At 35.6% G+C, this 14141-nt stretch overlaps 1 protein-coding gene across 1 annotated transcript in view; it reads left to right on the top strand.

Annotated features, from left to right (window-relative positions):
• The window catches only part of CTDP1 (CTD phosphatase subunit 1), a 96457-nt gene that overhangs the window by 62089 nt on the left and 20227 nt on the right, over positions 1-14141 (top strand). The window contains exon 12 of the mRNA XM_064705151.1: positions 5333-5511. Coding sequence (XP_064561221.1) covers positions 5333-5511 — 179 coding nt within the window. The remainder of the gene's footprint in view (positions 1-5332; positions 5512-14141) is intronic.

Here is a 14141-nt window from a genome sequence, read left to right as displayed (position 1 = left end):
CTCATTCTAAAGGCCTGACTTGGAATATAAATGAAAAATCTGTTTACTGCCTAAACTAAAAAAAGCTACCCATGGTTAGTGCCCCTTCATAGAGGAAAAAGGCAATCACCTCCCACTCAAAAATATACCATAAAGTATTTAGAAAAGCAAAATGTATTTTAAATTATACTTTTTGAGTATGAAGCTTTCTTATTCTGGAACTCCAGCTGCTGAGGAACAAAGCAGTAATGTCTTTAATTAATACTTTTCTATTACAAAAAGACAGTCAGATGTTGTAGTGTTTCCTTAATTGCAAATGAAGAAGCTACTGGTAAATATCACTGGGGGTGTCTTTTTGTTGAAAGGTAGCTACAAAAATGATTATGAATACAAATATAGTAAGTGATAAAAATTGCAAAGAAAAACACATTCCCTTATTTTGAAACTATTTGGATATTCTGAAAGCTTGTCATAAAACCATTTTACACCATTAAAGCCAGATTCTTTGTTAAATTTATTCACAGAGTAAATAACTGCTGATATATGATCATTAATGCAAATTCACTTGACTTCAAGTATTTTTTCTTATTCTAGGAAAGGTTTGTTCTGTTTTGAAATTTCAATTAACTCTGTCTTTATGTACTACTATATTCTTTACACTTCGATTTTGCTTTTTTGCTGTTTGGCTTCACTAGAAATTAAGACTATTTTATAGATACATTGTTGAACTCAGCTGTTTTTATCAAGGGTACAATGGAACACATAAAAACTAGATTAATGCTGTGTTCAATAGAAGATAGCATTCAAATAGGCAGCTATCACAGAAACTTCACTCTGACATATAAAGTTGCATAATTAGCACCTGATCTTGCTTAAGTTTGTCATGTGGGTAACGTGTATTATGCTGTTTAGCACAGAACCAGTGGGATTTGAAATTAAGGGACTGCCTGTGAAAGTTAAGTGAACCAGCACTTCACTTTCTGCCTTCTGCTCGTGCAGGGGCTCTGCCAGTTCTGTCGTGGCCTTTCGCTCTTCCTTGCCGTGTTGTGCTGCTTTTGTGTCCAGCAGTTAAACTTTCCAAGTCAATTGCACAAATATCAGCTCTTCTGTCCCTCTCCTGATAAACCTTTCCTTGCTTTACCAAATGCCTGGTGTACACTTAGAGGAGCTTGAGGAAAGAGGGGACAAGCATTTGTGACTGTGCCACAATAATGATTTGTCCAGTGATTGTGTGCACTGTCTAGAGAGCACAGTTGTGTGACCTCTTGCAAGCTGGGTTATGGGAATATAACTGCACCTGCTTTAGAGTTATCAGTGCTGTATTCATTCCTGCAAATTACTGTAGAGTGTGGAGTTAATAAACTTCTGCAGTATTATTTACATTTCTTTTGCTGCAGACAGCAGTTTTGTTTTCACCCCTCAGCACTGGAAGGTTTGCATGTTCAGTGCACAGCTCCAGAAAGATGGAGCCACCACTCTCTCTAGTTTGATTTACAATCTAATACCCCCATTCACTGTTAATTTCTCATGCTCAGAAGTGCTGCTTGGTTTGTAATTTGGTCCTTTTTTCTACCTCTGTCTTCTCATTTTGCTGCTCTTTTAAAGTTTCTAAAGTCAGTTAACTGGTTTCTGTACCAGAAAGCAATAGTTAGGGACAAAGCAGAGGGGAATGTTGGAAGGGAGCCAGGGGTAAAGATTACAGGATCATTTTAGAGTTATTTTTTGACTTTATATACCACGGGGGGAATATAAGGTACATATTGAAACCTTTTGACACATTCAAATGGCAGACTATATTATTTTTTGCCAGTTCTTCCTAAAATAAAATACATTCAACACAATCTCAAATACACTCTCAGGATGTGCAGGTTTTATGCTGAAATGGATTTGAGTTTTAGCTGTACTTAATGTCAATACTAATTGTTTGCATTGCTTACAATGAGCAGACGTTTTTGTGGCAGTAGAAATAGAACTAAAGAACTCCTTGTAAATACTTGGTAGGTTTTTTTTTTTTTTTTTTTTTCTATTTCTCCCTTAACTTACACAATCAGTTGGAGCAAAAGTCTTTTTGGAAAGACTGGTGGGGAGGGGCAGAAATGTGTACTGGAGCACAAAATTTACTGCTCTTTATCAAGCCTATTCTTTTTGTAGATTTTTTTCCATACCAGTAAAGAGGTGTTTCAGACAATTGTACCACCTTTGAGATCTTTTAAGCAGTTCCAAGTGTTACCTATCTAAGCTAGCTTCTCAGTTCTAATAGAACTTATATGCCAAAGCACTTGCTAAGTTTAAGCACAAGAATTAAAGGTTATTCACAGCTCCTTTTTGTTTTTGAATATGTAGTTTGCATTACTGTGTATGTAGTTGTTACTTTAGTTGTTACTTCCGAAAAATGTATAGTTCTCTGTCATATTCATAAAGCTGTATCAAAACATTGCCTGTAACTTAATTTAAGGAAAAATTGAAGTTGCTCATAGCAATTTATTTTTTGGTATTTTCTTGGAGTTTTAATTCATTTTAAATGTATAAACTCAGCTTCTGGAATAAAAACATTTTTGGCTGATCTGGCTGGTTAGTGCTATGGAAGGCTTTGACTTCCCTTTTAGCAAAGCTTAATGTACTTTTCAGCTCTTAATTGGAGAATGAGACTAAAAATCTCATTGCTTTTTTGGTCTTTATACTTTGCATGAGTGCATGCTCTGCTCCTCCTAAATGAGAAATAAAATGGCTTTGTCACATGAGGACTTTTACTGTCTTTTATAATTGAATGTTTAAGAGTTGCCAGGCTTTTGATTCTCTTGCTGAATTAAACAACTTCATCTTCAAGGGATGAATCATTTTTCTTTTTCAATGTTAATTATTGTTGCTGGGTTATAAAAGTCTATTTCAAAGGTAGCTGCTATGGGCACTAAAGCAGTAAACATCTCTTCACTGTATCTTACCAGTAAGATTTTGAATTAGCTGGCATTTTCTTCTGAAGTGTTATATGTTGCATTTATATTAATCATAAAATCCAATCACACAAGCTGAAGCTATAGTTGGCTCTTGGTACATCTATATCTGTCATGTTCTGAATCAGGCTAAAAATTTCCTCAGTTCTTTGAACGTTGTTATTTATTCAAAATTCAGGTGCGTATATATATATGCATATATATATTCAAGTATAGATAGATAGTTGATGTTTAGATACTAATGAAGTTTTTTGCCTGTTAACTTGTTCAAGTGTCATGGGCTGAAATCTCACTGCCTCAATTAAAATACTGTTTGTTTTCCACTTCTTTTGAGAATTGTAGAAGATGATGATGTAACGCTTATATTTTTCAGCACATTTGCAATTTAGCCAATAATTAAATAGGAATTCATGTTTAGGTGCCTTTCTAGAGATTTGTAGGGACTATCCCACATCATTTTCATATGCAATGATTTTTTTTTTTAAAGTCAATGTATTTCTGTGAAATGGCATATATTTGTGTACAACTAATTCTAGTAATTCTAGTATTAAATGGCATTTCAGATTTCAAACAAATAATGTTATTGTACAGGATGAAAGAAAAACAGACATGACAATAACTGGACTGCTAGTCTGTCAAAACTGTTCACACAAAGTATATTTTAAAATACTATCAAACTTCAGTTTGAGAGAGGCATCTGTAATACTGAATGTCTATCAGCCTAACTTTATCCTTTGAAAACCTTAACATATTTTGTAGTGAGAACATAGTTTTAAACATAAGACTTTCTGGAGAAGTATTGCTTTTGGAATGAAGGACTGTAATTTTTAATGTTAAAGACTTGCAGGAAAGGAGCTGTTAGAGCTGTGGATCTGTGCTGTGGATCTGTGCTGTCGATCACTGGCCATGTCAGCTACCCGGAGAGTCTTCTACCAAATCCATACAGGCAGGGTCATCCTGCCATCCCATCCCAAACCATAACACTTGAAACACTTGAGACTTCCGCTGCGTTCTGTACATGCAGGAAATTCCCCATCTGTGTACTTCACATTCTTCTCCTTGGTTCACCATTGGCTTATCTCTAGCACTGCTTTCAGTCTCTCTGATTTAATTTAATTGCATTCCATGGTTCTTATTTGCGATGCATACCATAATTTCTGTTTGTAGGAAAAATGTTTTTGGACTAATATTATTGGATTTGACCCAGCAATTCCTACAGTTTATACCTGAAACTGCCATCTGGATTTAGATGTGCTGAACTGGTTTGCATATGCTTTTAATGAGCTAAACAAGGAAATTAAAGGTCCATTTATGAATGACCAAATATAAATTACTTTCTTACAGCTTTCTTTAAGCTTTTGGGATTATATGTATAAAAGCAGCAAATAAACAGCATAAAAATTTTCAGTCCATTTTCATATGCAGATATTTTTCTCCTTGATAAAGCTGATGTGGATTAGTGAGAACAAAGAGTAGTAGTGAAGCATAATTTATGTTGAGATAAGCTGCTTCTAGGAAAAATTCTTTAACATCAGTAGAAAAATGCTCACACGTGGCTTACTTCCATGTCTCCTACCAGTCACAAAAATTGAGAGACTGGGAGGATCTTCACCTATATTTTCTTATGTTTTTATCTCTTTCTGAAGGTTGAATGCTAACTCAAAGAGATTATAACCTTTTGAAGCTCATTAGGGGGGCTCATGAGTATGATTTGCTTTTAGTGATGGTTTCAGCAAAGCCAGACCTGTCAAGCAAGTTCATAGGTTTTTAGAGGATTATCAAATCCTATGGTAACTTTTCAAAAGTAAAAGACAAACAATTATTTAACAAAATAAACCTTTTGATAGATTTGTCCTTATTAATTAGCACAATCAGGCAGTCGGGTTAAACTGGGTTTGTACTTTCTGTTTCATTCATACTGTATTATATAGAAATTGACTTCCTTACCATTATATATGTATCAAGGAATACCTGTAAATGTAAGAGTTCTTACAGGAGATTTTAATATGCCTTGCCCAAGTGATTCTATATGTTATAATAATATAAAATGTATCTAGTAGAAAGTATGCATCAGTATGTTACAATAGTATAAATCATCTATCTCTTTAATTTCAGAAGACAGCACTCTTTTTTTAATAGTTTCTTGTGTGACTTTCATGTGTGTGAGTATATCTACCTTAAGCTAAGCATAGAATAAATGTAGTTTATTGGAATAAAATGTTGCTAGAGTTGTTACAGTAGCTGTGTTGAAGACCTTGGGGTTTAATTTAAATTTAGACAGAGAAGGCCAAGGAAACTTGAAGCAAATTCTTAATAATGATTTAAGAGTGATCCAATGATTATGAAAGATTAATACCGAGTTGTCTCCTGGAAGATAAACTGACTCCTCCACTCTTTGGCAGGTGGATGACATCTTAGGAGAAGGCAGTGACGAAAGTGACACTGAAAAAAAAAAGCCAGAAGAGGAAGGTGAAAAACCTCAGACTAGTGCAACAGAGACTCTAGGAAGGAAGGCAGATCAGAGACCTGGATCATCATCATCATCGTCAAGTGAAAGAAGTTTAACAGGCAGTGTACCCAGGTATGAATTTTTCAAATGTAAGAAGTGTTCATGATGTTCCATTGTGGTTTTGCTATTCAGCATGCTTTCTTACAATCTGGTATTTTCCATCTGATGTTAAATTATATGTAGGTAACTTTTTCTTCTAAGTGCCTGAATCTGTCATGTTTTGGGATTTATTTTAGGAAGTGGTCCTAGTAAATGTCTTAAGAACCAGTGTATCACCTGGTCAGAAAGAACTGAAGGCAACTGAACTGCAATTCTTTTAAAGTTGTCTCAATGCTGTGTCAGATATAGACCCATGTCCTCTGCAATGTTACTTTAAGTAAAATAAAGCATGGTTTGTAAAGCTCTGCTTTTTTTTGTCCTGAATTTTTGACACAGTTTTATGTTGGCCATTCATAACAATGAGGTTGTTAGGATGCTTTTCTATTTGGAAATTTAAACTTGCTAGTCTCTTACTCAAAACTGATTTTAGTGTCCCAGCATTGACTGTTGGATAATGACTATCAACCAAGTTGCTAGTATACTAGAACTTAATAGGCTAAGTGCTTATGTTAAATATGTTAATGAATGGTTCTCAATTTGCAGCCTGTTAATACTTTTTAAGCTTAACAATTTAGACCAAGCAATATAAGATTTTAATTTAGAATTGCAAGGGTCATCATCTTGTACTATAGGGTGCTGAAAGTGAAAACATGACTCAGATGTGTGTTGTAGTTCCTTTCTGCTCTCTAACCAAACTCAGTTCCCAACCATAAGACTTTAGGCTCTAACACTTTTTCCTTAATAAGGATAAGTAGAAGGTTGTAAGGAACTCACATTATTTTAACTTTTCTGAGCTTTGTTCTAGCACACAAAGAAGGTATGAGAGAAACTGCAAAAACTGCCACAGAATGTGATATATAGATGTTTATATGGAGAGATTTTGAGTGAGGTAGTAATGTTGCTGTGTGGTGGTCTTATTGTAGAAAGAGCTACAGGAGAAACTTGCATTTTAGTTTATCATGGGTATTTCTAATCATTGAACTTCTTTAGAAAAAAAGTCTGCAGGTTTAGAGAATGTGATTTGCTTCAAATGGATAGAAGAAAAATTTTCTCCCTAACAAAGTTTGAAAGAGGAAAGACAAGCAAATGATGAATGTTTTAGAACACAGTTGGAAGCAGCAAGGCATGTCACTGTTAAGTCATCCTAATACTGTGATGTTTCATTGTGTGAAAGACATACCAGTTTTTGGAAACCAAAAGGAAGAAAGAGTCACATTAAGGAATATTGCTAAATAACTATTCCCCAAGTGTGGTGTAAAAAGATAGAGCAAGTGCATTTGTAATTATGTTTTATTCCGTATACAGAAAGGTTTTTAAATAAGCTTGGCAATACTTCTTTACTCAGAAACTATATAGACATAGTAATGTTCTTGATGGGATAAAGTCTTTGAGCAGCTTCTTAAGTAACTTTTCTATTCTTTCCACCTCTTAAGAGTTTTCTTGTCAGTTTGCTATATTGTGTTCAGTACTGAGCTTGATAGGCATGCTGGAAAACATACAAAGTGCTGGTTCAGATGCTGACCCAGTGTCTACTAGGCAGGAAATTCTGCTTGATAAGAAAGGAGCCCGTCATTCCAATTACATTTTAAGTTTGAAGGTTTAAACTGATGCTTTCATGTTCAGTAAGTTTATGTGCTAAAAAGGTACTGTATAAGAGGGGAAACTCAAGAACAGTCTCTGAAAAACAAGATAAACAAGAAACAGTCCACATATGATCCAATACTCCTATGATCTGGCTCAGCTCATTCCTATTAGAGATGAGGCCTGCAGAGACTATAGGTTTCTGCTGCTCCTCTACACTCTTCCAGTAGTTACTGACACTGGAGCCATAACACTTAAAAAAAAAAACTAGCGCTTACATTTATTGTTAGTCTTCAGTCTTGAAACTTACAGAATACCATGATCATTTCTCTGATTTGTGCCACTTCTGAAATTCTCAAGCATGGAGGAAAAAATAATCTTTGAGAAAACTGATAGCTCCTACTGGAAGGGAAATGAAGCCTTTCTCCTGAATCCATTTAAAATTCATAATCAAGGAAAATTGAGCTCAGAGGCTCAGAAATCCCACAACTATATTTTCTGTGCCCATTTACTAGAATTTTAAGGGAAACAGTGATATTTTGAATCCTAAGTGTTTTCTTTCAAATAGAATAGTGCTTCCTTAGAACAGCCACTCTTCTAGAAGACAAAAATTATAGTTTTCCTTTCCTTCTTACTGATAGAAAAGACTGCTGCAAACTCCAGTGCAAAATTTTGTTGATGACATCTTTTATCTCAGTTGAATGAATATATTCATTGTCACTGTAACTTTATTCCAGTTTTTTAAATAGATTTAATTTAAGGGGACTAACTGCTAAAGAAAAGGGGATCAAAATTTCTGTATGTGGTCAATGCTTGGATGTTCAAGAAGACATTTAACCTTAACCTGAAGTGAGCAAATCATAAAGTAAACAATTGCTTGTGTTTGCAGGTAGTTGAAAGTGTTGTTTGTCTGAAGAAAATTCAAATTCATTTTGCTCTTACTGGTAGAACTTCTCCTACATAATTGTTTCAAACTTGTCATCTGAATTCTGTGGTGTGTCATTATTCTAAACTACTTACTTACATTTCTGGAGCCATGCATAATAGTGAGGTCCTTTTAAAAATCTCTTGTTCAGACTCCCCCAGTAAGAAGCAGAGTCCATTATTGGAATTGGCCAGAACTAGAGGATCTCTTCATTTGTAGAACTGCACTGTGGTTTTGGCCATGGGCCTGCCGTGTCTGTGGCCATGGGATTACGGAGGAACATGTCTCATTTTAAAGACTGTTCCCTCAAAGCCTATTCCGTATAGATTCGTGTTGCAGAGGCAGCACTTCAGTTAAGCATTGGTGAGTGAGGTTGAATCTTGCAGCTTGTTCAGGGGGATAAGATCTCTGCATAGAATTACAATTGCTGGAAAACTACAGAAAGCAAATACGGCCCGTTTATTGATTTTGCCAATGAGATAATGAATCCCAAATCAATCAAAGTATGTTTGGTAGGAAGAGCAGCTCATTGTTGTTCCTTGATGTAATTTGGTAAATAAATGCAGTTTTCCTACTTGAGTGTATTCAATGCATTTTAATGAGCATCTCGCTCTATTTCAGAGAGATCCAATGTATCTCCTTAACAAAGCAGGAAACCCACTCAGCCTTTAAAGAGAATGTATAATCATTGAGTAGGGAAAAAAATAGCCCTAAACTCTGCAAAGACATCCTTGACAGGCAACCACCTCCTCTCCCAGTTGTGGGAAAGACTGATTTGCTTTAAGAATTTCAGTAATAGGAGGCATTTGTCAGCTGGAAGCTGCTTCCCTGGAAATGCTTCTCTTAAGGTGAAGCAAATTAAGGAAGTTCAACACAGATGATGTGATGGCTCCAATTTTATAGATTATTACACTTGCAAAGTTTCAAATTTTGTTTGAGTCTGTTTCACAGAAAACAGCCAGAATTTGTCTCCCATTATTAATTTCCTGTAAATTCAGCATTCTAAGTTAAATGTCTGAGAGAAGAAAATATCCTTCAGGTAATAAGACAGTGTGATGAATATTTTTATACATAACCAAATTCTGACTGATTTTTGCAAGGTTGTTACAGGTACTTTTTTCTTGGGTTTAAAACTTAACTTATGTGGGTAATACAACACCTGGATTGGCCAGCATGTTCCAAGTCTGTACAGTACTCTTGTGATTCAGTGGCTGTTCAGAGGGATGTTTTGAGATGTTAGGAGCTGAAACTTTCACCAACTTTATTTTTCCCAAAACTAGTGATTGCATTCAAACTCCGAAGTAGAAATTTTTCTTGATTCCTTTTGGTATATTTTTTTCCTTGGCATAACAATTGTTCTCATAGTTACTGCAAGCTGAGAGTATGTCTAAATGACTGAATTCCCTTATATTTGTAACAGTTTGGAAGTAAACAGACTCTTTGATGTAGCCCATGTAAGCAATTAAAAAATTACTGTAGTTTCAGTGAAGTTTTCTTTCCCAGAAGCAATGGTGAAACACTCCAGACTGAAATCCAGGATCAGCTTCTAAAGAGGAGCGCTTCTGTTGGCAGCACATCTTGCTGTTTTCACATGAGCCAGCTGTTCTACAAAATTTCAATGTCATTCCTGTTTGGAAGTGATTTTGATGAAGACTTTAAAATAGAAGAGGATTCTGAGCATACAAGGCATAATTTGCTTCTGTACTTATATATTAAAAATAAGTTTTCATATAGGAATGTTTTTATTTGAAAGAGCTCTTGTTACACAAAATTTCCACATGAGAATATCAGTACTGAGGTAATAACAGCTTTTTGAAGCTATTTGAATTAACTTTTTTTTTTTCCTACAAAGGTAGGGGGTTTTTTTCAAGTGTGCGTAGTCCCAAGTACTCTACCCTCAGCTACATTGAATCAACGTGCTTTCAGTTTGCCAGCTAGAAAATTGTAGGTCCAGGTTCTAGAGGATTGAATAAATGGAAACAAGTGCTGAATCTCAGTTGATAGTTTCTGTATCAAGGGTGTGCCTTTTTCAGGCCCTCTTGAAAATTGTCCAAATGTCCTGAAAACCAGGAGTCCTTCAGCTGTAATCTTTATCTGATAGGCTTAAGATCTGATTAGTGACCACCTCCAAACCTTCATTAGGGTAGCTTTAGACAACTGAGGTGCTTCCCATCACCTTTTAACCACATTCTTTGGGTTACTAAGACATTGGTTTTTTGACAGTGGTGCTTTTCTTTTCTGTGTTCTGTTTAGGTTGATTATCTGCTTTTTTTTGTCTTTGTCTCACATATGTGTGGTAAAATTGACCTTTCCTGATTTGTCTTTCTGAACCTGTCATTCTATCCCTTCCTCTCCTCGGAGAAAAAGTAGTTGGAGATAGGTTGTTTTGCTGACTTGAACTTTCTGCATCTGTTAAATCCCACCCTTTGGATCTTATCTTCTTTACAAAGCACAGAAGATGGTTTTATGTGCCAAGGATGTTTGTGCTTGGAAAGTGTAGTTGCAGACCATGCTTTGTTTCATTTAAGTAGCTTTCCTTCATGAAAAGTACATTTGATTGAAGTGAAATAGTATCCAAGCTCTTAAGTAATTCCTTCCCTATAGCAATCTTTTTCATAAACCTTCGGTAAATACTGGGGAGTTGTTCTGAGTGTGTCTTTACTCATTGATTTGTGGACCTTTAGCTGAAACCTGAAAATTAAGAGGTTTTTAAATCAGAAAAGTTTAACAATATTAGAATGTAATTGCAGATATGTAGAGAAGTCACTGACAAACTCAACTGTTCCAATATCATATTGGATGCATCTTATAATTACCAGTGGAAAATTTAAAAATACGCTAGAAGGAATTGGGAACTGGAAATGTTCCCATTCAAACTGTGTGCCAACATGTTTTTGTTTATCCCCCAGTTATTATCTTTAGATCCCTTTTTTTTTAAAGATGCCAATCATATCACTTGGCTGTAAACACACTTCTAAAAATCGTCATTCTTATACTATGGCATCACAAATGTTATATATAATGAGTAGTGCTTCATTTGCAAGTGAAGTAACAGAGATTGCTGGGACAGTCTTTCTTTTGAAGGAGTATTTGAAGGCTTTTACAATAGAGAACACAAGCATTCAGATGGCAATGATAGAGCAAGTCCTGTAACAGTGCCACTAGAAGACAGAGATTTTTCTTCTCACTAATGAGGTTAAGCATCATTGGAATTTCTTATAAAATGCTGAGTTACTCGGTAATTAATTTAAAACTATTACACAATATAGTTTTCAAGCTCTCTGATAAGAGAAACTGCTTGCCTTTTTTTTTCTTATTACAGCAGATGAGGGATCCAGCATGACTTCTGCCCTGAGGAGGCTGTCAGCTGCAGGCAGTGCTTGTCTGTGTGTTTTCTCAGACCAAAGGGCAGGTCAAAGAGTCAGGTTTTTTCCACCGTGTGAAATAATTTAAGTGGAAAACTACTTTTTATGTCTGTAGCCACCAGAAGAACTGTGAGGCTTGTTTGTTACTTGTGGCTCAAAAAGCAAGTTACTGTGCTGGCCACTTGCTGGTCTTTGGCGTCTCCTCATATAAGAAGTTACCAGCCATCTTCTGTTCAAGAGTAGAATTGTTGTGGGCAAGTCAGTTTGTCAAGTGAGGGGAAAGGAGTGCATCCTGTGGAGAGGGAGTGCGGAATTCTTCATATGCTGGTGTTTCTCCGCTGGGGAGATGCCTGCCATCTAAAACAGCTGTGAAACAGTTTATTTGCATCTTAACATTTGCTCTCCAGTGAGGCTTGCCATGCTCACTGAAGAGAGTTAACAGTATGAAGGATCTCTAACTCCTTAGGTGCCTTCCAGCTGGTCAGACAGTATTCAGCCTTCAGCTATTTATAGAGTATTGTTCACTTCTGTTTAAAGTCTGCTTTTGTTCTGGAGATTTTTTCTTCTGTGAGCAGAAAGGAGTACAAGGAACGCACAGATTTGGTCAAAGTCACAAGGGATTCTCTCTTTAGGTCTACATTTCAGGTCACTTAAGGCTTTAAATGTGTTCCATTCTGTTTCAAAGCTACAGCACCAATTGTCTTTCCTTAACATTTCAAGGAATCTTTTTGAATTTAAGATTGACTCATCCAACTCACTTATACACAATATTTGAAATAATGGCATTTGCAAAATGGCAGTAATATTCTGTTTGTTTACTGTGTCAGAACTGGATAATATGTCTTTGTTGGATGCATTGCAGGAGTTTGTTCAGATGCATGTTGTTGGATGCTTCTTAAATAGCTTTTCACAAAGGATTCAAAATTCCATTGCCGTGAAAGGATCATACAAAATTTGCTCTGCTTCCTAGGAAGTCTTTACTAATGGAAAGGTCTCTGTAGATTTTTAATGCAAAAATGTGATTTTCAAGTTTTTTTCTCTATATTCAATTTAATTAAATCTGCATTCTGCTATAATGGATGCACTGTAAAATTAGGGCTTGTGGGTTATCCTCCTTCTCCAAAAAGTATGAGGTGTATCTAAGGCATGTTAAGCCTGGAAACCTAACTTTAAATCATATGGGAATAATTGGGTTGGAAAATGCATGTATGAGAGTTATTTCATGGTTTTGTGGCATTGGTGTCAGGAGAAGGTGAAGATGTAGAGGGATGTTCTACACCCTTGTAAATGCACAGTAGGGTAGAAAGATGTTAGAAGTTACTGGCAGGTAGGTGTGCTCTAAGGAAAATAAATGTGTGGTGCTATTTTCAGTACACTTTTATTTGATAGTAGAGAGGACAAAAATGTCTGACATGCTTAACTAAAAAAAATAAAATTGATAGTTTAAACTAAAATTGATAGTTTAAACTATTCCCCTAAAACTAAATTGATAGTTTAGGGGAATATTACATTTCTGTTTTAAAACAAAAAATAATTGATTTCTACAAATAAAAGGGTATCTGGGAGATCCCTCACAAGAGGGAACACTGTTAGACAGGGAGGTTGCCACTATTTTTTCGGAAAATGGAATGGAATTCTCAAATACAAGTAAAAAAACCTCCTAGTTGATGAAAATTGTTTTTCTTCTTCCTTCGATATTCTGTGCTATCTGATAGAGTGGACTGTTCCCAGGGGGATGGTTGAGATAAAATCTATATAAATTTGTTAGGTTTTTGATGAGAAATTATCTTTCCATTTATATCTTAAACTTCCACATCTGGTCTGTGTGTCCTTTACTTTTAGATTTTGTGTTTAATTTTCTTCTGTTGGTGTGGTAGAGGAGCTTTTTATTTTATTAATTTAAATGAATTAGGCTTTATTATCTCATATAGAAAAATTTCTCTGGACAAGTCTAATAGCTTAAACATCATCAAGCATAGTTAGAACTACTCTAGCTGTTCAGAAAACAATTAGCAAAAGCATAAAATAAATGGATATATTATTTATTTCAGATTTCATCAGAGATTAATCAGAGAGGAAACTAGGATATTTAGTGGCAAATGTTTGAAAGCCCAAATGTGAGAAATGAAGGAGTTTCTGTGTACAAAGTAAGTAGTACTTGGCCAAGAAGCAAATGTAGCAGTGAGGGTTCCTGTGCTACTTGGAGGTTGTATCTCCTGCAGTGTTTTAGCCCAGGTGAGGAGTGTGCCTTTGAAGCAGTGCTTTGGTGTGGCTCCCAAAGGGATCTCAGGGTTCACCATTTCCTTTAGGTCAGTGTAATCTGGAGTTTCACTCTAAGAGCTTGCTGTGAACCAGCCACTAATGTACCTTCCATCCAGAGAATGAGCTGAGAGGTTGTCCAGAGTAAATCCCTATTTGTGCCTTAATCAGCTGTAAGGCCCATGTGCATGGATGCCAAATGTATTGTCTCAGTGTATACAGTGTCATCAGGACAAAAGTTTAAAAGTCACTGGAATTACTCTGTTTAAACTTTTATATGCTTACAGAGTTGGATTCCTTTTTTTATCTCTTTTGATATTCATACATCTAGACAGTGAACACAATTTTGCAGTTATTTCTTGAGCATTTAAATGTTGGGACATTGCAATACGCTATTTTAAAATTTCAAGTGGTTAAATTACTTAAATAAGCACAGCACTGATAAATGGTAAAAACAGCTGTATAAGCAATGA

The sequence above is a fragment of the Zonotrichia leucophrys genome, chromosome 2 (assembly GCF_028769735.1).
Source record: "Zonotrichia leucophrys gambelii isolate GWCS_2022_RI chromosome 2, RI_Zleu_2.0, whole genome shotgun sequence".
NCBI lineage: Eukaryota > Metazoa > Chordata > Aves > Passeriformes > Passerellidae > Zonotrichia > Zonotrichia leucophrys.
The sequence above is the reverse complement of the archived record's forward strand: the minus strand, read 5'-3'. Positions and strand labels throughout refer to the sequence as shown.